Source organism: Aotus nancymaae, unplaced genomic scaffold, assembly GCF_030222135.1.
Source record: "Aotus nancymaae isolate 86718 unplaced genomic scaffold, 86718_ANA_hifiasm-v0.15.2.pri h1tg000036l, whole genome shotgun sequence".
NCBI lineage: Eukaryota > Metazoa > Chordata > Mammalia > Primates > Aotidae > Aotus > Aotus nancymaae.
In genome coordinates, this window is record NW_026988450.1 from 80,988,845 (window position 1) to 81,016,370 (window position 27,526).

General features: G+C 45.6%; 1 protein-coding gene across 1 annotated transcript in view; it reads left to right on the plus strand.

The window, feature by feature from the left end:
- Positions 1-2,051: 2,051 nt before the first annotated feature.
- The window catches only part of TG (thyroglobulin), a 275,160-nt gene continuing 249,685 nt past the window's right edge, over positions 2,052-27,526 (plus strand). Inside the window, exons 1-10 of the mRNA XM_064384611.1 lie at positions 2,052-2,159; positions 3,165-3,273; positions 4,753-4,850; positions 6,357-6,560; positions 7,985-8,144; positions 16,447-16,553; positions 17,036-17,179; positions 17,382-17,567; positions 20,954-22,054; positions 22,493-23,077. Of these exons, the coding sequence (XP_064240681.1) occupies positions 2,093-2,159; positions 3,165-3,273; positions 4,753-4,850; positions 6,357-6,560; positions 7,985-8,144; positions 16,447-16,553; positions 17,036-17,179; positions 17,382-17,567; positions 20,954-22,054; positions 22,493-23,077 (2,761 nt within the window). The 5' untranslated portion in view covers positions 2,052-2,092. The remainder of the gene's footprint in view (positions 2,160-3,164; positions 3,274-4,752; positions 4,851-6,356; positions 6,561-7,984; positions 8,145-16,446; positions 16,554-17,035; positions 17,180-17,381; positions 17,568-20,953; positions 22,055-22,492; positions 23,078-27,526) is intronic.

Consider the following 27,526-nt stretch of genomic DNA (forward strand, 5'->3'; position numbering starts at 1 on the left):
GATGTGGAAGCTCCAGGCATGTGTGGTCCCCAGGAAGGATGTGCAGAGCACGGGCTGTCACCTGTTTTTAATCCACACCCTGACACTTAAAATGACTGTTGTGCTTTACTTTCTCTAGTTTGTATCATGAACCCAACAATAATGACAGTAGCTGTTACAGACTAGTTGTGTCCTCTCCCCAGTCCATTTGCTGAAGTCCTAAAACCAGGACCTCAAAATGTGACTGCATTTGGAGATAGGGCCCTTAAAGGGGTAATTTAGTGCATAATGAGGTCACAAGGTGGGCTCTAATCCAGTATGACTGGTGTCCTTAAAGGAAATAGATACTAGGACACGCACGCACACACACAGGGAAGACCAAGTGTGGACACAGGGAGGAGATGGCCATTCACAAGCCGAGGAGAGGAGCCTCTAAAGAAACCAACACTGTTGACACCTTGATCTTGGACTTCCAGCCTTCAGAACTATAGAAAATAAATTTCTGGTATTTAAGCCGCCCAGTCTGTGATAGTTTGTGGTGGCACCCGTAGCAGACTAGTACAGTAACTAACACAGGATACTTACTATGTGTCAAATACTGTCTTAAGCACTTGAAATATTTTAACACATTTAATGTTCATAGCAATCCTATTTGTAGAAGGTAGTACAGTCCATGGCGTGGCAGTTCTATCGGCTCCTTCATTTCCCCAGGGTTTAGAGTCTCCACTTTCCAGCTTGTCCTCCTGTCCTTCACTCTCCCCGGGACCATGTCCTTTAGATTCTCACCAGTCCCTCCCTCGCTCCTCAGGTGCCAGGCTCAGCAACCTGCCCTCATCACCTGCCAGTTCCCGACTCTATCTGTAACTAGCTCCTTAACTGTTTGGGTTGGTCTTCTGAATGCTTGCCATTACTTGGCATGATGCTTTTGCAAAATAGAAAGAATCAATAATAATAATAATAACTGCTAGGGTCTACTGAATATGCGCTCTTCAATGTCTGTTTATTCTCTTACAACTATCTTAACAAATAGGGACACATTATTATTCTCCTTTTAACTTTGCTTTCTAGAGAAGGAGGCTGGGGCTCAGGGAGATGAGGTGAGTTTTCCCAGGTCTCACTGGGACAGGATTGAAGGAAGGAAGCCGTGTTTTCCAGGAGAAAAAAACTTACATAAAAGCTTTCTGTGAAAGACACAGTTCCTGCTCTCTTTCAGTTGGCAAGGTCTGAAGTCCTAGGAAAGAGAGGAAAAGAATAGAAATAGGAATACGAGTGTGTGTGCATTTTGCTTCTCTCACTAAAGTTTTCACATTCTATTTAAATAAGGGCAAGGTTTGCCTGTCTTGTTCTCTGCCATTTCCTCAGTGTCTATATTAGGTGCCTGCTACTGTGGAGCTCTAAAAAGTTGTTAGAGAAAGAACGGAAGAAAGGAAGGAAGAAGGCAGGAAGGAAAGAAGGAAGGAAGGGAGGGAGGGAAGGAGGAAGGAAGGTAGGAAAGAAGGAAGGAAGGAAGGAAAGATGGAAGGAAGGAAGGAAAGAAGGAAGGAAAGGAGGGAGGGAGGGAAGGAGGAAGGTAGGAAAGAAGGAAGGAAGGAAGGAAAGATGGAAGGAAGGAAGGAAAGAAGGAAGGAAAGGAGGGAGGGAAGGAGGAAGGAAGGTAGGAAAGAAGGAAGGAAGGAAGGAAAGATGGAAGGAAAGAAGGAAGGAAGAAAGAAAGGAGACAAGGAGGGAAGGAAGGGGAAGGAGAAAGGGCGCGGGGGAAGGAAAAAACAAGGGATTGCTTTTCCCTCCTGGGGGGCTTGAACTTGTTGCTTCCAAAGCTACAATGCTTTGGTCTTTACCCATAAAAAAATTTTGAAGTCACCCCATCCAGTTATGTTTCCCTACAGTTTAAACAAGATTCTCATGCTCTACTGGCCACACGAGTGCCCTCAGGGGGAGTAGACACAGGTGGAGGGAGCTCCTTGTGACCAGCAGAGAAAACAGGATGGGGCACTGCCTCGCTGAGTACCTGTGGGTGGAAAGGCCATTGCCAACCATAGCTCTATAAAGGCTCCCTGGCCAGGGGACCTAGGGCAGTGGCTTCTACTCCTTCCTCCTGGGAAGGGCCAGGAAAATGGTCCTGGTCCTGGGGATTGTCAGCCTGCTGGGCTCTGTCTGCTTGGTGTCCGCCAATATCTTTGGTAAGTTCTGAGGCTGTGGAGCCAGGGGACTGGGGAGGGAGCTCCAGTGTCAGCCAGGCTCTGCCCTGGGCCTTCAAACAGGTATGATCAAATTAAATTTTCCCCAATGCCGCGTGTCAGTGATTTACTTTCCTTTTCAGATAAACAGGCAGATTTAGAGAGAGGCGAACTGAATTACTTGAGGTCACGGAGCTAGTGATTGGTGGAGCAGAGATGGGAAATGGGGTTGATCTTCCTATTCAATTCTAAGTCCTCCATTTTGGCAAACTTTTGGCATCGACCTTGGGTTTTTATCCTCTTAGCTATTCCAAAGTCTGTGTCATCCGTGACAGGTATTTTAGAAGTAGCCAGCAGGTAGTAGGAAAAGAAATCTACCTGAGGAGTGAAATAGCCCTAAGTTCTGTCCTAGCCACTTACCCGTGTGACTTTGGCAAAGTGCCAAGCCGCTGTTTCTTCATTTAAAAAGTAAACAACAACCTCATGGTGTGGTTGTGATTTCTGGGTAAGATCCTCTGTGTTATATGAGTTCTCAATGGAGAAGAAGACATGTACATTATTAATTAATTTGTACTCCAGTGTGTATCTGGAAGGTGCTACATCTGCAGGGCATGGCTTGATAGATTAAAGAAAAACTTCCTTGTGGTGCTGTAACCTACTCCAAATAGCCTCATGGGAGCAGGGGCGGGGAATGTGGAGTCCCTGTGTTGATTTTGGAATCCTTCACTTGCCAGCTATGTGACTTTGAGCAGATGACTTTCACTGCCTGAGACTTGGTGCCTCATGAGTGACAAGGACATATTGCCTGTCACCTCTCAGGGGAATGCTGTGCATTAAATCAGCTAATGTAATACTTGGAAAAAAGTGTGCCTAGCTGCCAGATTTTAAGATAGACTGTCACAGGTAATGGTGATGATCCTGGAAAAGCATCTGTGCTTATGAGAGCCCCTCTCTGTCCTGGCAGCCCAGTCCATGCTTTTCTCTGATGAAACACTTTTCTTTTCCTAGAGTACCAGGTGGATGCCCAGCCCCTTCGTCCCTGTGAGCTGCAGAGGGAAAGGGCCTTTCTGAAGCAAGCAGACTATGTGCCCCAGTGCACAGAAGATGGCAGTTTCCAGTAAGGCTTATATCAACAGCAAACTCTCAAGGTCCAAGATGCCATAAAGAGCATCTGGTGCCTCCCCCTCTCTTCCTGCGCTCTGCCCTGCAACTCCTTTGTGCACATGGGGCTTGGCCACTGCCATTTGGAGGTGCCCGCCTTTCAGGTCCCCAAGCTGATCAATGCCGGCCAAGCTGACCAAGTGAACCCCAATCCATGCCTCATCCTCTCACTGCTCTCCCTTCTCTTCCTGCCATCACTTTTTCTGTGATGACTTGAATAAACTGCACGCATAGAGGTGGGGCAGAGTTGCGGAGGGTGTCACATGATCTGTGTTTTGGTACCTCTCCCTCCTCCAAGTATCCTCTTGAGAAGCTGGGGTGGTGGAAGCAGAGGCTGCCTTGACTTCCCAGTCCATCGCTGCCTTTGACGCTGTCCAGGACAGCTTTCTGGGCTGCCTCTGGGCTTACAGATCACTGTCTCCTTATTGAGCTGCTCTCTGGAAGGGGTTTCTCCAGCTGCCCTAATGCAGTTGTGGGGCCTGAGACCCTCTCTGTGGAGAGTGTGGTAATAATCTAGACAATTCTTCCTTGTGGAATAGACAGGAATCATTTGCAATGTGCATGCGATTGAAATTTCCCCGTGCTATTCCAGTCATTTTAAATAGGGGAATTCCATCTATATGATGGTGTTCTGGGACACATCTGCAAAACATCCCTCCTTGCCACTATCTTCTGTACACTCTTAATGTGCCTAACCTCCCACGAGCATGCAGAGACACTGCTAGAGCAGCCCTTGCTTAAATCGCTGGGAATTCTGGAGCAGCAAGGACGGCGTTAAGGAGGAAGTGTCACTTTCACCAGCCTGATTTATGTTCCCATCCCAATTCTCTTGTTCCAGCCTCTTGCAGTTTCAAACCTGGTCTGTCCTCAGGAGGCTTTGCATATGCTGTTCCCTTTACTTGGAACATCTTTTACCTTCTACACCCCCGACCATCCTGCAGGTCTCAGTTCAGCCATCACTTCTTTCCAGAAATGATGTCAACTCTATGGCCTGGCCTGACCCCTCCCATGTGCTTCCCAATACACCAGGCTGGCCCCTGACCCCATTAACGTCCCACCCCCAGATCCCCCAATCCTATCCACACAATGTGGGCACTGCCTTTACCCTCTACAGCCTCATAATGACTGAGGACACTTAGTGGATGTGGCTGAAGCCCTGCACTCCAGGGTGGGTCACTTGCTTCGGGGCTGGCAGGCTGGACAGGTGGTGAATGAATGGCTGGGGCAGGAGGCAGAGCAGGTGTTAGCCAGGCAGGAAAAGTGGAGCCTTTCCTTTCCCAGGTCAGCCAACCCTCTCGCCTCCACCTGTCTCCCTAATTTAAATGAACCAAAACCTGGAGGAATGGAAACGAAGAAGAAAAGTAGGCTGGGTGGGAGCCTGTGTGTGTCTCTGAGGGCCCGTTGCAGAGTCACCTGGTCTGTCTCTCCTCCTCAGGACTGTCCAGTGCCAGAATGACGGCCGCTCCTGCTGGTGTGTGGGTGCCGATGGTGGCGAAGTGCTGGGCAGCAGGCAGCCAGGACGGCCTGTGGCTTGTAAGTGGGGATGGTGGATGTCCCTTGGGGACAGGAGGGACTCTGGTGGGGCAACTCATGTCCAGGAATGAGCACTGGGTTTGGGAAGGTGACTGAGCGAGTCCTCCCTCTGGGCTGCTGGCTTCTCTGTGAAGAAGAATCATCCCTTCAAGTCAAGGAAGGCCCTCTGTGCTGCAGGGCCCCTGTGAAAATCCAGTAATTTGTTAAGCAAATATCCACCCAGTTGCTCCCATGCACCAGGCACTGTGCCTGGTGCTGAGAAGACAGTGGTGAACAGACATCGTCGTCCCCTGTAATCAGAAAAGGACCATAAAAATACGAAGTGCCTTCTCACCTATGGTGTGAGGTGTTTCTAAAAATTTAAGACTTGGGTCAAAGCTATCCAGTTAAGATTGTTATTATAGTGAGTCATCAAAGAAACGCAGTCCCCATTTGAAACATGTCATAACCCTAAAACAACGGTCAATTTAAGCCAACCACCTTAAAATGAGGAAACTGAGCCTAAAACGAAAACTCTCCTTTGATGGATTAAAAGCTCTGTTTGGGGCATTAGTTTTACACATCCCATGCAGCTGTTGTGGGGGCAGTCCTGTTTCATACTCTCCTGCTGCGTGAGCTTGGCTGAGTCAGGCATCCTCACTGAGCTGTGGCTCCTTATCTGTGACATGAATATAGCATCTGCCTTGTACGATGTGGGGATTTAGAACACATGTAAACACTAGGCATGTAGTAGGTATTCAGTAGGGGGTGATCATTGCTAATGTCTTAGTCCATTTGTGTTGCTCTAAAGGAATGCCTGAGGCTAGATAATTCATAAAGGAAAGAGGCATATTTGGCTCACAGTTCTGCAGGCTGTGCAGGAAGCATGGCGCTAGCTTCTGCTGCTGGCGAGGACCTCAGGCTGCTTCCATTCATGGTAGAAGGGGAAGAGAAACCATCTGTGTAGAGATCATGTGATGAGAGAAAGCTTGAGAGACAGAGGGTGGAGGTGCCAGGCTCTTTTTAATAATCAGCTCTTATGGACACTGATAGAGCTGGAACTCACTCACTCTGAGGGAGGGCATTCATCTCTTCATGAGGGATCTGCCTCCAGGACTCAGACACCTCCAACAGTGGGGATCAGATGTCAACATGAGATTTGGAGGGGACACATGCTGAAACTGCAGCAGCTAAGGTCACTAACCCTTGTGCAGAGTGGTGAAGCAGCTCCCCCAGGGCTACACAGCGAGCCTGGGGAGAAAACCGGACTCAGAAAAGCTCCGTTAATGCCAGGCCTGCACTCCGATGCCATCTCCCCTCCGCAGTACCGGTGCTCTGGGGTACGTGACTGATCGAGGTCACACGAGCGAGCTCTGCCTGACCCAGTCCACAGGATACTAGCTAGGCCTGTGCTGTAGTTGCCACCGATCACTGAGTCCCTCTGGGGAGGGAGCATGAGTTTTCCTGGGCTCGGCCCCCTGGACGTTTCCCCTCGGCCCTATCTGACACTGCTTCTTGTACCCACAGGTTTGTCATTTTGTCAGCTGCAGAAACAGCAGATCTTGCTGAGTGGCTACATTAACAGCACGGCCACCTCCTACCTCCCTCAGTGTCAGGATTCAGGGGACTACACGCCTGTCCAGTGTGATGTGCGACAGGTGCAATGCTGGTGTGTGGACGCAGAGGGCATGGAAGTGTATGGGACCCGCCAGCTGGGGAGGCCAAGGCGATGTGAGTTTCACACCTGCACCCTACAGCAGGGGAGGAGCTGCAGCTTTCCTCACTGCGGCCAAAACGTTTAGGGTTTCCTGCCAAAATGGGCAGAGAGCCAGGCCCTCAGTAGGGAAGATAAAAGCTTCAAAGGGAAGGTTTTATTATTCTCCTATTTCCATATGGTAGACAAGTCATATTTGCTGGCTGATCATTAGAAACATAAGCAGGATTTCAATAAATGTTGTGAGTCTCCTATTGCAGACCTGAGTCACCGTGTGGGTCTCTAACTGTCACGTATATAGCATAAGCACAGCCATGTGCTGCATACAGATGTTTTGGTCACCAATGGACCACATACATGACAGTGGTCCCATAGGATTATAATAGAACTGAACAATTCCTATTGCCTAATGACGTAATGATAACCTTGATCCTAGTCTGAGTAGATCTAGACTAACGTGTGTGTTTATCTTTTTAACAAAAAGTTTTAAAGCAAAACAAAAATTAAAAATAGGGAAAAGTTTATAGATTAAGGACATAAAGGAAGAACATATTTTTGTACAGCTGTACCATGTGTTCATGTTTTAAGCTAAGTGTTAAAAGAATCAAAAGTTTTTTAAAAATGAAAGATTTATAAAGTAAAACTGAGGTAAGTCTGTAGGAGTGTACAGGAATGTCCTAGGCTTTGGCGTTCACCCACTGACTCGCCCAGAGCAACTTCTAGTCCTGCAAGCTCCATTCATGGTAAGTGCCCCATGCAGGTGCCACGCAGGTGGACTACTCTTTATCTTTTTTTTCTTTTGAGACGGAGTCTTGTTGTGTCACCAGGCTGGAGTGCAGTGGTGCGATCTTGGCTCACTGCAACCTCTGCCTACTGGGTTCAAGCGATTCTCCTGCCTCCGCCTCCTGAGTAGCTGGGACTACAGGCACACGCCACCACACCCAGCGAATTGTTTTATATTTTTAGTAGAGACTGAGTTTCACCATCTTGGCCAGGATGGTCTCAATCTCTTGATCTCATGGTCTGCCCACCTTGGCCTCCCGAAGTGCTGGGATTACAGGCGTGAGCCACCGCGCCCGGCCTTTTCTTTATCTTTTATACTGTATTTTTACTGTACCATTTCTATGCTCAGGTATGTTTAAATACACAAACACTCACCGTTGTCTTACAGTTGCCTATGGTATTCATTACAATAACACACTAGACAGGTTTGTGGCCTATAAGCAACAGGCTAGACCGTACAGCCCAGATGTGCCATGGGCAAACCATCTACGTTTGCATAAGTGCACTCTGTGATGCTCAAAAATAAAACCGCCAGACGATGGTTTCTCAGAGCTCATCCCCATTGCTAAGGGACGCATGACTGTGTATGCTGCTCGACTGTAGAAACATGTGTCTACTTATACGTAAGAATGTAATTTTTCTTCATGAAAATGTTTAGGTCCAAGGAGCTGTGAAATAAGAAATCGTCGTCTTCTCCATGGGGTGGGGGACAAGTCACCACCCCAGTGTTCTGCAGAGGGAGAGTTTATGCCTGTCCAGTGCAAATTTGTCAACACCACAGACATGATGATTTTCGATCTGGTCCACAACTACAACAGGTAAGGGGAGCCGACCTCCGGGCTGTGCCTGTCACTGGCCCGTCACCTGCCCAAGCACACGCTCACCTTGAGCTGGGACTTCCATGTGTCATATGTGCAGCGTGATAAAGAGTTAAGAGCCGCCTTATTCTCATGAGCTGTGCTGGGCGTCTGAAGTGCCATGGCATTTTTATCAAGGCAAACTGGCAATCGGTAGTTAATGAAAAATCTATGTGCCCTCTGGCCAATGAAATGTAAAACATCAGAATGTGAAGACATGTGGACTAGGGTGCCTACTGCATCGTTTTTCACTGTAGCAGGAAACTGGGAACAAAGTGATCATCAAAAGGTGGTTGGCCGAATCCATGTGAATCTGCCATAAATATTTATGCAGCCATTAAAAAGACTGCATTAGAGCTGCTAGAACATTTGACCTGGAGAGGATGCCACAGTATATTATGATAATACAATACAAGATACAAAGCACAGATAATGTAATATGCTTTAACTTTTAAAGAACAGATGAGCAAAATGATCCTTTACACATGCTTATATGACTGTACCATTAAGCAGATCTCTGCGCAGGACTGTGTGAGCACAGAGGGTGAGAGGAAGGCGCATGCAGCGCGTGGTTAGCCTGGGCTGCTTCGGGGCCAGGGCTGCTCTGCAGAAGGAGTAGGCAGAAAGGGGATCTGCAGAAAAGGAGAAAAGGCAGCACTTCCAACGGCACGGATATCATCATGTGTGTGAACTTTTGTAAACTGTGTGTATAAGTGCATTTACAAATAACTTTTAAAATGTTAGTAGGGAATATAAACAGAGAGATGCATTATAGATCTTGACCCAAAGAGCCAGGCAGCTTCTGGTTATCCAAGGCGGCTCTTTGTTTATTGTAAAAGGGTTCACACAGACTTCAATTGTAACTGAACCATTTGGAGTTAAAAAGAAATATGAATACTAGTCTGCAAATGCTGATATGAATTCTCTTGGAGAACTTGAGCCTCTGTGTGGCTGGCTTCCAAAACAACCAGTTTCTTTCTGTGTGTGAGGAAGGAAATTCTCATGGACTGTGCCAGGAGGAAGCTCAGACTAGCAGCCTGTGTGCAGAACTGTCCCATAGACAGACTTTGTTTGAACTGCATCATATTTTTAAAACTGGAAACTTCTATTAGGTTATATCCCATGAAATTTCCAGTTTTGTAGGTTGAAAAATAGTTGAACGTGAGCATTTTTATATGTTCAACCTAAAACACACAATTCTGAATTCCTGATTGTAAAGGACAAGGTAGGAGTCTGCACGCATGCATTCACTGGTGGCATCAAGACACTGGCCTCGCTGCTCTTTTTAGACCAATGACACACTCTTCTGTGCTCCAGGTCCCTCTGTACTCTGGTGCCACACCCCTGACTACCCCATCCTGCCTGGTCCTGTAGCATTTGCCTTTGTGACCTGCCTTCTGCCTCTGCCACTGCTTAGAACAGTGACCTGGCCACTTACTCTCACAGAGCCTCAGTGTTCCCATCCATCAATGGAGGACAATGGCTGCTCATTACCTCGTAGTGAAGATTTGATGAGACCTCATCTATGAAACCACGGGTGCGAATTTACAAAACTGTAAATTACTATACTTCTGCAGGGCATTCTTATGCATCAGCCAGTTTCAGCAAACGTAGCTTTCCCCTCCGGGCCTGGCCTGCCTGTGAGTATGTATAAATCTCAAATAGCCAATTTTATTGAATGCTCTTTGCTACAAACCAATGTGTTCTCAGTTCAAGATCACCTGAGTGCTTGCTATATACAGGGAATTTTATATCCTTTAACATACCTGAATACTTATAGAAATAATTAGATAATTACAGTCATTACTATACCAATGATTACTGAAACATTAAGGAACATAGGGTGAGTTAAGGAACTCATCTTAGTAAACATAGTAGGTGCTAGAACTGTCTGGCTCCTTTTAGTATCCCACATAAACGTAGCTCATCTCTGTTCCCCTACAGTGCATGGCACAGAGCCTTGCACGCAGCAGGTCTGCCATCAGTGCTCAAGGAATTGGTGAATGCATCCCAGACCCTGGCGGGTGCCACGTTGAGGTTGAGGCAAAATTCACAGCTATTTCCACAAGAGGGCAGTCGAGTTAAATGCAAAAGTTCAGAACTAAGCATCCTTTGTTTAAATTTACTCCTGAAATGGGATCCTTTTCATTTTGTAAGCAAGCATATCTCAGAGCAAATTCTGGTACCAAAAGGTCATGGGAAGGGTTGGGTGGTTGATTACTGGAAGCGCAGCTGTAATCAGGGATTTTCTGATACTTATGTGGACCTGGGCAGTTTCAGGCCCAAGGACTCCTCTGGGCACAGTGGAAGGAGCCTCAGAGGCCATAGAGAGGGCCTAAGCTTAGCGACTCGGGTTTCTAGGTAAAATATGAGACTGTCAGTGATGTTTGAATTTCAGATAGCAAAGAGTAATTTTTTTTTCAGTGTAAGTATGTTTCAGTATTGCACCAAGCATTTTAAGCCTGGGGTGGGGGAAGGGTATATCATAATCACAATGGGACATGGATTTTTGAAAGAATGGAATGGGCGAGGGATGAGCAGAGTAGGTGTGGGTGGGGGGAGGCAATCCTCCGAGTTTGGAAGCTACTGCACTAGTCCAGGCAAGAGACAATGTTGACAAGGAGCAAGTGTCACACAGGAAGGCAGACACTTGATGGAGTGAGACTAGAAGAATATTGACCAGATGGAATCCACATAACTTGGTGAAGGAATCTACATGGAGGTGAGGGTGGGAGAGAGTCAAGAATGACTCCTAGGTCTGGTTTCTGAATTGATGCTTGAGGATAAATTTGCAAAGGAAAAGCCACAAGCTTTGTTTTGGGTCATTGAATCTAAGGGGATTTCTTTGAAAAAATTCAAATGGAGAAGTGGCGGAAGGCAGCTGCTTTCTTCCCTGGGGCCACCAGAAGGCTGGAATCCTGTGGGCAGCTCCTTTGCTGACCGTTGCTGTGAGTTATTTATGTGCTGGGTAATGGTGTGCACTTGAATTTGGCCATGGTGTTTGCCCATTTGAAGTAGGTCCTTTTGCCCTTCGAGAAGGCCCCCGCTTACTATATCTATTTGGCTGGAAAATTTTAAAGAACCATATTGTAATGGGGAGCAAGCTTCATTGGTCCTCCTGCCTCATGCCCCATTTTTTATATTGCCCTAGCCCAACCATTAACTGTGGACACACATTGTGGCCAAGCAGATTCTAAGTAAATGTCTTAAGAGCCTTCAGACAGGGTTAATACCATTATCAAAGCCTTAATGATCTGAGTTAATTGGCTTCTTTATTAACCTTTGTCCTTAATGACTAAACACACTCAAACTTCTTAGCAACCAGTCTAACCTCAAATGCCTTAGCCATCTATGCTATCCAGATTGCCCAGTGGGAAGAAGGATCAGGTGCATCTTAATATATAGTAAAGGGTATTGTAATCAGAACATGGAAGGTACTGTATGGAGATTCCTCACAGGTGAACCACAAGATCATCCTCACTACAGACACCTGCGGTGATTGGCTATGTGTCAGGTGCTCTGCTAGGCAATGGCCCCCTCTTTTTTTTTTTTTTTCGAGACAGAGTCTCACTTTGTCACCCAGTCTGGATTGCAGTGGTGTGATCTCGGCTCACTACAACCTCCGCCTCCCAAGCTCAAGCGATTCTACTGCCTCGGCCTCCTGAGTAGCTGAGATTATAGGCTTGCGCCACCCTGCCTGGCTAATTTTGTGTTTTTAGTAGAAATGGGGTTTCACTATGTTGGCCAGGCCGGTCTCGAACTCCTGACCTCAAGTGATCCACCCACCTCAGCCTCCCAAAGTGCTGGGATTACAGGCGTGAGCCACCAAGCCCAGTACAGCCCCCCTTTGTAAGGAGTACCCTCCCTAGTGCAGGAGATAATCAAATACATGGCTCATTTGTTAGTTAGTGTTTAGATTTTTGAAAGGGCTGCCTGTGGGAGACGTTGGAGAATCTGATTGAACCTGAGGCAGGAATCGTACTTGAAAATGAACAAGACCAAATGCCCAGTGGAGACCAGAATTTCACATTCCTCTGAGCTTGGTTGTAATTTCTCTGTCTTGAGGTTGGCTGTAATCTGAGCATAAAGTCAGAAATGCCATCCTTTCCTCTCCGCTAGGATTTGCCTTCTTGAGGATTCTTCTATGGCCACCCTGAGATTTTGCTTTTTATTCAATGAAAAGCAAACATCCTTTTCTACTAGATTGTGGACACACAGGAAATTAGGAAGATTCAGAGCTTGAACTCACTGGTGATTACAGGGTAGGGCCCCTGAAGGACTGGGCTCTATTGGAGTCATTGTCCAAAATATATATGACTTTTAAATTTTTAAGTATTGTGTAGATTTTATCTTCCTTTTTTTCTTCTGATATGCCCAAAACAGGATAAAAGTGGAAATTAGAGGGAATTGTGAGGAAGGCAAAAAGTAGAAAATCAGAATAAGGCAAGGCAAAAATTGGGCCACATCACCCATTCTACAAAGTCATAACAAACGTGGGGGGCTGCATATTTGTCTCTGAGCTCCCTGTAACCACAGAAAAGAAAAAGATAGTCTTAAGTTATTTGGTTTCTGCCTAATAAAAATAAGAAGTTTCTCAGGGATTGCAATGTTTTCTTCTATTGAGGATGGAGGGAACTTCGTTCCTCGGGTCCTTATGAAGGGAGGACACTGTATGCCACAGGGGACACAGGACTTGACAGTTCTGCTGCAAAAGGACCAGTGGTTTCCAAAGGCTGGTGCCTGTAAAAAATGTCCTCAGGTGCTGTATTTAGGAGGCTGCGAATCTTGGGCCCTGGCCTTCTCTACCAGACTTGTACCTCCCTTGGTGACCAATTTCTCAGTTTCCCTTGCTGCCCACATCTGTGGTCTTGTCTCTCACCTTGAAGTTGGAGGCATCTAAATGGCCCTTCTAGGTATGTTCTTCACTTCTCTGTTGTCTCCTGGTCAAATCGCCATTTGTGGCTTTAGAATCCCACTCAAACTCAACTCTTTTGGGAGGGTTCTTTGGCCCAGCTGGCTCAAGGCTAGGAATGGAGCCAGATTGTCCAGCTTTCACTGGGGCTTTGGGTTCAGTCTCAGTAGTTTGACTTCTTTTGGGTGATATGAGGCAGGAGATCTAATAAGGAGGAGGTTGAAAGCATGACAGAGCCCTTGTTTCCTGATGACAGTAAATCACTCATGACAGTAGCAGAAGCAACAGCTAAACAATCTTCATTGTGCTAATTATTATTTTGGAGGAGGAGCCAAAAATTCATAGACGGTGATATTGTTTCAGAAATTAGGCGCAGACATCAAATTGTATCAAATGGAATTGTGGGCACATGGGAAGTTGGGAAGATTCAGAGCCCGAAATCACTAATGATCGTAGGACAGGGCCCCCAAAGGACTGTGCTCTATTGGAGTGGTGGTCTTACCCTTTGGCCACCTGGTGTTGTCGAAGTGCGTCGGAAATGAACTTGGGATTCTGGCCCCATGGTCTTGGCTGGATGATCTTGACACAGTCACATCACCACTCAGAATCCCAGTTTTCTCATTTGCGAAATGGAGATTTTAAAAGGGTTGTTGTGAGAATTAAATGAGACAAAATATAGAGAGTGCTTGGTCTGATTGTTCATATGTATCACTTGTGATTATTTTATGAATAGTAATTAATAGCAACAATCATATTAGCTCTTCTTACTACATACGGAATTGGCAAGAAGGGATTAAAGATGGCAGCACAGGGTGTCTGTCCTAGAGGTCATACGGGAACAACCCTAGAGAGTCCAGATGGCAGTGACTGGCCTTCGGGTGGTCTTACTGGGAGGGTGAGAGGACCCTCTCAGGAGCTGAAGCCAGGGTGATCTCCAGTATGCAAGGAGCAGGAATATCAAGAGTGAGGTCCATGCAGAAAGCACTGGTAGGCCAGATACTGGGCAGTTGATGAGACCAGAAACCCCCAGAGAGGGGATCTGAACATAAAGAGGTGGGATGAAGCTGGCTCAAAGACCTTGGAGGTGATGTCTGCCATGAGCCAGGACGTTGAAGTGGATTTAATTGACCGAGCATAGAACTAGAGGATTTAAACTTGTGCCTCATGCTGGAACGTGTTTCACAAACTACCTCGGGCCAGCACTTACGTCATCAACATCTATGAGACGCCAGGAAGAGCAAGATGCTGGGCATATGGAGCAGTATCAGACAGAGTCACGTGCCTTGCAGTAAGGCATAGGACAGAAGCCAGGTGCAGCCAAAAACACAATGAATAACCCCAGTGGCAGAGATAGACAGTGTGTGGTGGGTAAGACCAGGGTTTGAGCCCGAGTTCTTACCACTAGTTCAAGACAGTGGCCCATACGCCTCACCTTCTTAATCTTTAAAAGGGGGATTAAAACATATCACCTTCCTTTTAGGACTGTTAGATGGATTAAATGAATCAACGTGTATTAAAGCATTTTGCAAGGGATGGATGCGGTGGCTCACACCTGTAAATCCCAGCACTTTGGGAGGCCGAGGCGGGCAGATCACATGAGGTTGGGAGTTTGAGGCCAGCCTAATCAACACGGAGAAACCCTGTCTCTAATAAGCATACAAAATTAGCTGAGCATGGTGGCGCATGCCTTTAATTCCAGCTACTTGGGAGGCTGAGGCAGGAGAATCACTTGAACCTGGGAGGCAGAGGTTGTGGTGAGCTGAGATCGGGCCATTGCATTCTAGCTTGGGTGACAAGAGCAAAACTCCATCTCAAAACAAAAAACAAACAGACAAAAAAACATTTTGCAGATAGTCTTTTATAAAGTAGTGCTCAATAAATGAAAGTTATTATTGTACTATTATTAGCATTTTTTAAATTGAATTATCCTAGGCTCTAATGAATGAACTTTTATTATATACCCCCTATCTCCCTATCAGTGGCAACTAAGCAAAGTGAGGTTTTAATTTTTGTTATGCCACACACTTACTGTAACATTCCGTTTAACATACATACACAGAATAATAGATTGACAGCATGAAAAAAACTTATCCATCATCCCATAGTGCATTTATAGCTTTTGTTTTGCATATTCATTTCCATTCAAATTAACTAATAGTTAGTAACTTGAATGGAAATTCAAAGCCAGGATCTAAGCGATTACTACACCGTACGTTGCCTTCTAATACTGGTTCAGTTATACAGCTGTAATTGTAATACATGTGTATGGCATTTTATAGTCTAACCTTTTTACATAATGTTATACTCACTCCCTTTTGGCTAGAGTTTATAAGCATTGTCCTTGATCATAGCATTTTATTATACTTAGGGGATTTACTATAATTCACTTCTTAATTTTCTATTATTGGACATTAAGGTTGTTTTCAGTATTTTGCTAGAATAGGTTACACAGTAATGGACCGATCAATGTCCAGACCTGCCTTTTCTAGTAATTTATTGTTTGGAGATAGATTTCCAGACATGCGTAGAAACACATAATGCTTGGACCTCATATGCTAGTTATATAGCCATGAAAACAAATGTCTAAATGTTATAAAAGATGAACATTTTCTTTCTGGCTGCTAAATCATTGCACGGGGCGGAACTCCTCAATATGGCTTTTGATGCTTTACCTTTCTATTACTTCAAAGACAGGGAACCCAGCTGATGAACTCCTTAGGACAATTGCCAGGCCAGACATGATTAGGAAATCTCTTTCCTCAATTTACAGAAAGAGATGGACAGCCCTTGTTGGTGATGCTGTACTGATTTGTGTTTTTTTCAGCTATGGGACTGGATACATTTCCTTCTTAAGGATTTCCTGTGGTGGGGGCTGGCTTCTTTTCAAGCTCTTGAAAAGTTGTAAAGGGGCCTGGAGTCATTTGATCTCCCAAAATGAGATCATCTCCAATGTGCCGTATGTTTGTAAAGCAGACTTGGCCTTTAGTCTTGAGAGTTATATTCCAGGAAAGGAACCATTTAATGGATCTTCCTTGACTGTTTTCACCTGGCCCAATGAGACAAAGGCATGGGCATAAATTGGTCAAAGGCCGTAAGTGAGGAAAACGGCTAATTAGCAGATGGCAGCTATGCACAACTTTATTTTACAAGGTCCAGCCGGGTTCCAGCCAGGTTAAACTAATTTGTAAAGAAAATGCATTTACTGCAGGAAGTATGAAGCAACTGTCATGAGATAAGAAAGCAGACATGCCTTTTCACTAGGTGTGGGCTTGGCCCCGTTTATTTCTACAGGAAGAGCTTGTGATGACTTGCCTTTATGAAATGGTGACCATAAATCTCATTCTCTCCAAGGTTTCCAGATGCATTTGTGACCTTCAGTTCCTTCCAGAGCAGGTTCCCTGAGGTATCTGGGTATTGCCACTGTGCTGACAGCCAAGGGCGGGAACTGGCTGAGACAGGTGAGTGACACCCCTTAGGCCATCTGAAGGGAGGGAGTGTGATTCCCCAGGTGTGAGAGCCTGCATAGCATTGCTTGTAAAGCACAGCTAGAGTGACAGGCTGCTGTGGGCATTGAGGAGGACACAGCCTTAGCAAACTGTCATCTGCAGTATGGTGAATGAGTCTGCTGCCGGCCCACACAGTGCCTTTGTGCACACTGGAAAGAAGTGCCCCGCTGTGGGCAGATGCAGCTCCGAAACTGGCGAGTGGAACACAGGATGGATTTAATCTCTCATTCTGTAGGCACTGCTCCTTTGTTTTGTGAACAACCTGCACAACCACCCACAGCAGGCCTGACTTTGGAAACTGTTAAAGTGTTGTTCAGACTGATTGCCTAATGATGCTGGTGAAGGCTCTCTCTCTCTCAATATGTTTGCACAGCGAGGTCAGGGCTTCCTTTCGGAATGAGACCATCCCTGAAAGTCTTGCTGTCTTTGTTCAGGTTTGGAGTTGTTACTGGATGAAATTTATGACACCATTTTCGCTGGCCTGGACCGTGCTTCCACCTTCACCGAAACCACCCTGTACCGGATACTGCAGAGACGGTTCCTCGCGGTTCAGTCCGTCATCTCTGGCAGATTCCGATGTAAGTAATAAGCTGCCAACAATGTGCGTGTTTCCATTAGGGGGCGCCCTTTGGGTTTCAAAATCGCTACGGTCTGCGTGGCTGTTCCACCAAAGTGAGGGCAGAGATGAGAAGAATCCTAAGAGCAGGCAGCAGTGCATGCTGGGAAGACACCAAGCGTTGTTGACACTGTCTTCTCCTTTACTGCGTGGATTTCTTCTAGGCCCCACAAAATGTGAAGTGGAGCGGTTTACAGCAACCAACTTTGGTCACCCCTATGTTCCAAGCTGCCGCCGAAATGGAGACTATCAGGCAGTGCAGTGCCAGACGGAAGGGCCCTGCTGGTGTGTGGACGCCCAGGGGAAGGAAATCCATGGAACCCGGCAGCAAGGGGAGCCGCCATCTTGTGGTGGGTTTCCTCTGGGGGCTTCTTGTGGGCTCCTCGGATCATGTTACTTTAGCTGTTCTCCAGACCAACCTCCCTGGACCCCATTAATTCAACTGCCTTCTGGTGTGCCCCACTGGCCCTTTAAGCTCAACCTGACTGAAAACCAGGTTATCATCATTCACTTCCCACATGTTTCTCATCTTCTGTCAGACCTGGTTGCTTTTTCAGGGAGCTCAGGGAATATTAGGAGGCTCACAGGTGAAGAAAAATAAATGTGCCATGAGACAGGAGCATGCACGTAGCTACAGGAGCACGGTGGGGCGGGCATTCCATCTTGCAGCAGGCATGGGAGGGAGGCATTTAGCAAGGCTGCATGGAAGAGGCTGCACTTGATCAGAATCTTCCAAGGTGTTTCCTGAAGGAGGGGAGTAAGGAAAGGTGTTCTCTATATAGAGAACAGAAGAAGCAAAATTGGAAGGACAGAATAACAGGAAATGCTAATGATCATCTAATCTGCAAGAAGGGTAGAGAAAAAATTGCTGGAGTATGAACAGGGTGGTGCTCCGGACTCTGGAGAAAGGCAGGGGTAAGACAATGAGGTCTTTGTTATCCTAACAAAGGCTTGGGATCTTCATCCGGGAGGTCAGGTGACAACAGTGAAAGGTTTTAAGTTGGACAGTGTCATCGTGGGTTTTGCGTGTAAGACAAAGAAATTCTGGAGGAGAGACTTAAAGGAGCGGTCGTCCAGAGGCAATGGGGCTAATTAGAAGGTCATTGCCGTGTTCCAAACAGAGATGATGAGGTCTATATTAGTTTTCTAGGGCTATGGTAATAAATCACCACAGAGTGGGCATCTGAGAGCAACTAAAATGTATTGTCTCTGTTCTGGAGGCTGGAAACTGAAAATCAGGGTGTCAGTGGGGCCGTGCTCCCTCTGAAAGCTCTAGGGGAGGATCCTTTCTTGCCTCTTCCTAGGTTTTGGTGGCTGCCCGCAATCTGTGCTTTCTTTGGTTTGGGGCAGCATGACTGCAGTCTTTGCCTCCATTGCCACATGGCCGTCTTCCCTCTGTCTGTCTGTGCATCTTCCCTTCTTATAAGGAGACCAGTCATGTTGGGTTAAGGCTCCACCTGATCCAGTCAGCCATCATTTTAACTAATCCCATCTACAATGACCCTTCTGCTAAATAAGGTCATGTTCTGTAGTTCTGGGAAGAGCATGAATTTGAGGGACACTATTCAACCAAGTATGGGAATCAACACTAAAGCAGAAACAGTGGGAGACAGTGAGAACTCTTATTAGGCATTCCAGCGAAGACCCCATTTTCTCTTCCCAGTGAAATTTTGAAGGATGTTACCATGAGGAAGGAAAGAAGCAAGAGCACTCCTAGGCTTCCAGCTTGGGGAAGCTGGGTAGATTTTAAAAGATTTGGAATTGTGATACACCAGTGCAGGGTTTTTATAGCGTCAATATATATGTTAACATTCGTTCAATAATGCCTGTTAAATCATTCCATTTCTCCAACTTAACCTTTTGAATATTCTTGATGGCACGTGGTCAAATTCTATCTGCTAAGTGTGAGAATGTCAAAAGAGAAAATTTGGAGGTACTTTCTTGAAGGTATTTGCAATCACATTTCATTTCTACTAAAACCTAGAGGATGGTATGCCCTCCAGCTTCCCGGTGGAGAGGAAGAACAATGACCTGCCGAGTTAAAGTCCAGAAACGGCTCTGTCAAGTGCATAGAGGGATCGTATATTTTCATTTTTTCTCTCTGGTGTATCAGGTCCTTTTCCGAGGAAAAAAATGCCATGTGGAAACAGTAATTGAATTTCCTTGCTTTGGTAACACTATGTAACAAATGACTGGAAGGGGTAAGCTCTTAACTTGGAGTAAGACTAAGCAAAGCAGTAAACTTAATTTCTGCCACAGCTTCCTGTAATATCCATTAAAAGAGGCTGTGGCCTCGCTGAGGGATGTTATGTGCTCCGATGCTGCCAGTCTCTCCCCACTCGCACCACATTTTCCAGTTCTTTCTCCGTTGCCTGGTTACAGAAGGAAATTGGGTGACTTTCTTCTTGGCATTTGTGTGAATCAAGAGGAAAAAAATATTTTAAAAGTTGGGGGTGGGGCGGGTGGTTAAAAGGTCTTCTCAGAGTTATGATTTTATGGAGAAAAGTGGAGCTTGCTTATTATATCCACCTATGTAACTGAGACAGCCACTTGGTGTTTGAATTTTACATTTTTTTTTCTCTTAATGTGGCTAGAGTCAGCCTAGGATGTTCAGATAGAGTGATTTGATCATGCAAAGAGTTGGCTGGGTTGATCACTGTTAAATTAGTAATTTCTAGGAAAGGTCAAGGAGCCCAGAATAATGTTCTAAGTGTGTACGCTGGGTGGGCATTCTTGTTTTATATTATAGGAAGTATTATATTCCCTATGTTATAATATATATTACAATGTAGGAAAATATTTCTTATTATAGGAGCCATTAACAGCATTTCAGATATGGTTCTTGCCCTCAAAGAGACCATAGCTAGCCTAGACAAGACTACCCCCAAGGAGGAATTAGCCACACTAAAAGCACTTAGTGAAGCATTAAAGTCTATTGAGAATTCCAACGACAGAATACTGGAAGACAACATTTCATTAAATACACATAGGCATGTGTTGGAGTTCTAGTTTCGAAGGGCTGCCATAACAAATCACCGCAAATCAGGTGGCTTAAAACAACAGAAGTTTGTTCTCTCATAGTTCTGGAGGCCAGAAGTCTGAAATCAAGGTGTGGTCAGGGCCATGCTCTCTCTGAAGATTCTAAGGCAGAATTCTTCCTTGCCCCTTCCTAGTTTCCGGTGTTCGCTGTCAATCCCTGGTGTCCTTGGCTTGTGGCTGCCTCCCTCCAATCTGTTTCTCCATCCTCACACAGTCTTCTTCCCTGTGTGCATCTTTGTGTCTTCACATGCCCTTTTTATAAGGACACGAGTCACTGGATTTAGAGCCCTCTCTAATCCGGTATCCTCTTAACTTGGTGACATCTGCAAAGACCCTATTTCTAAATCACATTCTGAGGTTCCTGTAAACGTGAATGTCATGTCTGTGGGTGAGGGCGACACTATTCACCTGAGTTCACTTGGCAAATGAGGTCAGATTTTCAGAAAGTGGGCCAGTATTTATGAGACTTGCCTTAGAAGGGATCAGCCTCTAGTGAGAGCTGTGGGTGTGGTCATGCCAACTGGAACAGTCACTCCCCCAAAATGGCCCCACAGAGGCAGCTGGGGGGAAAGGAAAAAATAGAAGGACACAGAGATGGGATGTTCTGGCATCTTACGACCTGAAAGATCTGAGGGGCTGTCTCAGGATTGCTTGTGACGTTAAAACCTTTTCTCCTATTTCACTTTGTCTCATGCAGCTGAAGGCCAATCTTGTGCCTCCAAAAGACAGCAGGCCTTGTCCAGACTCTACTTTGGGACCTCAGGCTACTTCAGCCAGCATGACCTGTTCTCCTCCCAGGAGAAAGGACGGGCCTCTCCAAGAGTAGCCAGATTTGCCACACCCTGCCCACCTACGATCAAGGAGCTCTTTGTGGACTCTGGGCTCCTCCACCCAATGGTGGAGGGACAGAGCCAACGGTTTTCTGTCTCAGAAAGTCTCCTCAAGGAAGCCATCCGTGCGATTTTTCCCTCCCGAGAGCTGGCTCGTCTTGCTCTTCAGTTTACCACCAACCCAAAGAGACTCCAGCAAAACCTTTTTGGAGGGAAATTTTTGGTGAATCTTGGCCAGTTTAACTTGTCTGGAGCCCTTGGCACAAGAGGCACATTTAACTTCAGTCAGTTTTTCCAGCAACTTGGTCTTGCAAGCTTCTCGAATGGAGGGAGAATAGAAGATTTGGCCAAGCCACTCTCTGTGGGATTAGATTCAAATTCTTCTACAGAAACTCCTGAAGCCTCTAAGAAGGATGTTGCTATGAATAAGCCAACTGTGGGCAGCTTTGGCTTTGAAATTAACCTACAAGAGAACCAAAATGCCCTCAAATTCCTTGCTTCTCTCCTGGAGCTTCCAGAATTCCTTCTCTTCTTGCAGCATGCTATCTCTGTGCCAGAAGATGTGGCAAGAGATTTAGGTGATGTGATGGAAATAGTGCTCAGCTCCCAGACATGTGAGCAGACACCTGAAAGGCTATTTGTCCCATCATGCAGGGCAGAAGGAAGCTATGAGGACATCCAGTGCTTCGCAGGAGAGTGCTGGTGTGTGGATTCCTGGGGCAAAGAGCTTCCAGGCTCAAGAGTCAGAGGTAGACAACCAAGGTGCCCCACAGACTGTGAAAAGCAAAGGGCTCGCATGCAAAGCCTCATGGGCAGCCAGCCTGCTGGCTTTAGCTTGTTTGTCCCTGCTTGTACTAGTGAGGGACATTTCCTGCCTGTCCAGTGCTTCAAAGCAGAGTGCTACTGTGTTGACGCTGAAGGTCAGGCCATTCCTGGAACTCAAAGTGCAATGGGGAAGCCCAAGAAATGTAAGTCTGTTGGGTATTCAATCTGTAGATTCCCTGAGTCTCTCTTTAGGCCCTGGCCCAATCCAGTACAGTCATAGAAATCCAGTCCTGGCCAATGCCTACACTTCAGTTAAGGACAAAATTGACTGCTTATCTAAAAATTATCTAGGAACACCTAGATAATGTTCATCAAACCCAGGAGTAAATAGGGAGATTTGTTTGGCCTTAGAGAACTGCCACACACATTTCTGCAGTGCTGATCACCAACTGATGTCAATGGTGCTGATTTAGTCACGGAACAATGCCTATGTAGATGTTATTTACATATTTAAGCTTCATGGGATTTCTATGGCTACAAAAGGGTTTAGATGGAGTTTGGACAATTAAGTGGTTTTATCTTGGTCTTTCCAGCTTATTAAGTTTCTTAAACTGAAACACCTGCTCATCGTTTCTCCCCAGGTCCCACACCTTGTCAATTACAGGCTGAGCAAGCTTTCCTCCGGACGGTGCAGGCCCTGCTCTCTAACTCCAGCATGCTACCAACCCTTCCCAACACTTACATGCCACAGTGCCGTGCTGACGGGTGGTGGAGACAAGTGCAATGCGATGGGCCCCCCGAGCAGATCTTCGAGTGGTACCAGCGATGGGAGGCTCAGAACAAGGGCCAGGAGCTGACGCCTGCCGAGTTGCTGGTGAAGATCATGAGCTACAGAGAAGCAGCTTCCGGAAACTTCAGTCTCTTCCTTCAAAGTCTGTATGAAGCTGGCGAGCAAGATATCTTCCCTGTGCTGTCACAATACCCTTCTCTACAAGATGTCCCACTCGCAGCACTGGAAGGGAACCAGTCCCAGCCCAGGGAGAATGTCCTCCTGGAACCCTACCTCTTCTGGCAGATCCTAAATGGCCAACTAAGCCGATACCCAGGACCCTACTCGGACTTCAGCACTCCTCTGGCACACTTTGACCTTCGGAACTGCTGGTGTGTGGATGAGGCTGGCCAAGAGCTGGAAGGCACTCGAACCGAGCCAAGCAAACTCCCAACATGTGAGCTAACGCATATGAAGCGCTAAATGTGTGTGTGTGTGTGTGTGTGTGTGTGTAATATTTTTTTTAAAAAGGATGTCTAGTGGGAGGGTATTGTCAAAGCTGGAATGGAGTTTAGAGATGGCTGAGAAAACCAAGGCTCACAGAGGGAAGGGACTTCCCTGCATCCTCACAATCAGGTGTTGGCAAGATTGATGCAGTATATTTTAAAACTTTCATATAATTGATTACTTCAATCAGTGTCTTAGATTTTTACTGGATGTCTTCTGTGTGCAAAGCATCTTCATCTTAGAGCTGCTGAATGCTGTAAAAGTGGAGAATGACCTGGTCCTTACCCTCCTATGGTTAATGTTTAGTAATCTCTCCTATGTTAGGTGCACCTTTTAATTGACCAATGAGTATTACAGTGATCCTGCTGCTTGCATAGAATGCTGCTACATGCGGAGACCTCAGCTGAAGTGGCTTTAATTGATTTGGAAGGATTTAACTAAGGGACTGTTTGGAGAGCTGCTAACTGAGGTCTATACGTTCAGCTCTGTGGCAGGTCAATTTATGGGCAAGTTGAGCCATAAATAGAATGAAGCTGACACTAGTTTCGGTTAAAATGCCTTATCTCCCGTAGCCGCACCAGCAGTTTGAAAGAACCAGATAGGTTGAACACCGTTATCACCAAATCAGAATCTCTCTAACCAGCCATTGCTAATATAGGTGAGATGACAGCCATTCCATGAAAGCTCTCAATTCATTCTTTGCAATGTTAAACATTGTCTGGACCTTTCTGAATAGTATTAAAATCCATTAAGCTATTTTGATATTAACCAAAGTTTAGGCTTCGGTGACAACTGGAGTTTTAGAATGTCGGGTGAAAGTGCCATGTGAGGAGAACAGTAATACTCTTGGCATTTTGAACAGCTCAGAGATGGCAGTGCAAGGACTCTCCATTCAAATGTCAAGTTCTAGCAATGCAACCCTCAAGGTTAACACCTTGATCTTGGCCTGACTGTTAAATAAGAAATCTTATTTATTTTTGTGGTATTTGTAGAGTCATACTCCAAACCAGTACTTGGGTCTCTTACATGGGGACAGTCCCATAATTTTAAATTATCTAAGATTAAATTTGGTCCTATTTGTATGCAATTTTAGGAGGCTCAGTTGTTGATACCAAAAGTATCTAGTAACTTTATTTTATTTTATTTTGAGGTAGAGTTTCGGTCTTGTTGCCCAGGCTGGAGTGCAATGGTGTGATTTCTGCTCACTGAAACCACTGCCTCCCAGGTCCAAGTGATTCTCCTGCCTCAGCCTCCCAAGTAATGGGGACTACAGGCCCCTGCCACCACATCCAGGTAATTTTTTGTATTTTTAGTAGAGGCAGGGGTTTCACCATGTTGGCCGGGCTGGTCTTGAACTCCTGACCTCAGGTGATCTGCCTGACTCGGCCTCCCAAAGTGCTAGGATTACTTTAGTGACTATCTTACTTTAGTCTGAATGCTGGGTAGAATGTTAGAACTAGACTTTTTTCATTGAGTGACAAGAGACTGGGTACAAGATCATCCATTAGGGAGAAAATGTTAGAACTTCCTTCTCTATTCAGTATTTTCTGCCTTCCTTTGACATTTCTATTAATATTTTCATTTTTGCAATTAAATATTAACAGCTGAAACAGCTAAAAATCCACATGTAGTATATTATTTTAGTAGTATATGTATATGCCTTATAAAGAAATACCCATTTTGGGGTGGGGAGAGGTTGCATATTCAAACTCTTTTGTTTATAAGGGTTTGATCACACTCAAAGCGTGATCCGGCAGCATTGGCATTCACCTTGGGAACTCATTAAAGATTCAGGATCTCAAACCCCACCTATTGAATCAAAACTTGCATTTCCACAATATTCCCAGGGGAATTGAATGCAGCCAAAAGCTTGAGGAGGACTGGCCTGGGGGACAGAACAGTAGTTGCCTTCTACCGTGGTTCTACCATTTACTGCTCTGTGACCTGAGAGAGGCTAACACTTTTGAGTCTTAGTGTCATCTGTAAAATCTGACGGAGTTCCAATACATAACTGCCTGAAAGGCTTGTTGGAAGAATTGCAAAAGGTAATAGATGTAAAGTGGCACATAGGAAGTACTTAATAAGTGATAGCTGGATTAATACAATTGATAGTGAGTAATGAAGGGACCAATAACTTCCTACATGCATGCTCAGGTGATGACTCAGGCCTCTAGGAGTTTGAGTCTGCATTGCTATCTCTGGCCTGTTTGAAATTTTGCTTTCTTCATTTAATATGCATTTATGAACTGCCTACTGTGTGCACTGTACTGTATGATGGGGAGACTGTCATGTGAAGGATGGTGTCTGCCCTGAGAAGCTTGGAGACCAGTGGGGAAATCAAAGATGTTATCAGGAATGTAATAAATGGCAATGATGGAACAAAGATATGTACACAGAAAATGTGGTAGAGTGCGCTCAGAGAAAGGGGGTACTAACTCATTGAAGATTGGGTAAAGATTGGCTTGACCCCAACTACAGGGATGAATCTTAAGAGGTATTTGTCCACTCAAGATGTGGCAGGTCCTTTGTGACAGAGGAAATAGCATGCACTGAGTGAATGCTATGAGCGAGGGGGAATAAAGGTTATTGATGTAGGAGGGGAGGGGGCGCAGGAGGGAACGAAAGAAGAAGAGGTGGAAATAAGTTGAGGACAGATTGTTACTTTGTTGAGAGAGTCTTGCTCTGTTGCCTGTGTTGGAGTGCAGTGGTACGATCTCAGTTCACTGCAGCCTTGACCTCCCACCTCAGTCTCCCAAGTAGCTAGAACTACAGGCATGTACCATCACGCCCGGCTAATTTTTGCGTTTCTTGTAGAGACAGGGTTTTACCATGCTGCCCAGGCTGGTCTTGAACTCCTGGGCTGAAGCTACCTTGAACTCCTGGGCTAAAGCTGCTTCGGCCTCCCAAAGTACTAGGATTACAGGTGTGAGTCACTGCACCCAGCTGGGGACATATTTTACAAGATCTTATGTGCCCAGTTATAGATTTTCACTTTATCCTGGAAGAAATGGAGAGCAAGCAGAGGTTTTTAAATGTGAGATTTTGCTTCAGAGATTCAAAATCCCTTGGATTAATAGAATAATTTGTTTGATGACATCCTTTTGAACAAGAAATCAATATCTTAAATTCTAGAAGTCAGAATTTTCTGTTGATCCCCTGCTCTCAAAAGAATCCAGTGACACCCCCACTGTTGAATTCACCGTGTGATGGTTGAAGTAAATATGGCGAGGGTGGATTTTGCTAAGTGACAATGCCAAGGACAGCATGTGCCAGATGCTGTGCCAAGCACTTCAACTGCAGCACCTCGAAGGCTCATTACAAAAGCCCATGGAGTAGATGCCCCAATTTTTCTTATTGCACAGATAGGAGGCTGAAGCTCAGAGAAGTTAAGTGCATTATCCATGGTTGTACAACTAATCAATGACCCAACAATTGAACCCAAAGGTCTTTGAGCGCCACACTCTTTCCTCTTCACAAGAATAACTCTCTATTAACCTACAGTGCCTCCCTTCAACTTTTGATATCCATCCATCCATCCATCCATCCATCCATCCATCCATCCATCCATCTGTCCATCCTTCATTAGAGACAGCTAGTCAAGATCATATTCTGAGAGTGAGAATGTCTAGATTGAAATTCGGAATCAGCTACTTGCTAGCTGGAGTTCATTTAAGTTATATGACTTCTCCATGCCTCAGTTTCTCATCTGTAACATAAGAATATGTTATTGGGCTGTTGCAGAGATTAGACTGTCTGTGTGTATATGCTTAGAATGATGTGCAGCACGGAGCAGGTGTTAGTTATTACTCATCTTATGCTGTGTGCCTCCACAAATGGTGACTGAATGAGTGTGGAGGCAAAACGAGGAACATTCCAACTTGTGGAAAGAGCTACTGCAAAGGAAACAGCTGAGGAAAAAATACACACGTGCATGTGTGTGTATTGTGTAGTGTGTATATGTGTGTGGTGTGATGTGTGTGTTTATGTGTCTGTGTGGTGTGTGTATGGGTTGTGTTTCTATGTGTGTATGGTGTGTGCATTTATGGGTGTGGTATGTGCATATGTTTTTGGCGTGTGTATTTGTGTGGTGTGCGTGTGTATGTGGTGTGTGTGTACTGTGTGTGGTGTGTGTGTGGTGTGCATGTGGTGTGTATGGGTATGTGGTGTGTGTGTATGATGTGTCTGTGTGTGTATATGTGTGTGGGGTGTTTATGTATGTGTGGTGTATGTGTAGAGGGTGTGTGTGTATGTGTGTGTGTTGTGTATGTGTGTGGTGTGTATTTGTGTATGTGCATGTGTGGTATTTGTGTAAGTGCATTGTGGTGTGTGTGTGGTAGGGATGTGGTGTGCATGTATGTGGTTTGTGTGTGTGGTGTGTACGTGTATGGTGTGTGTGGTG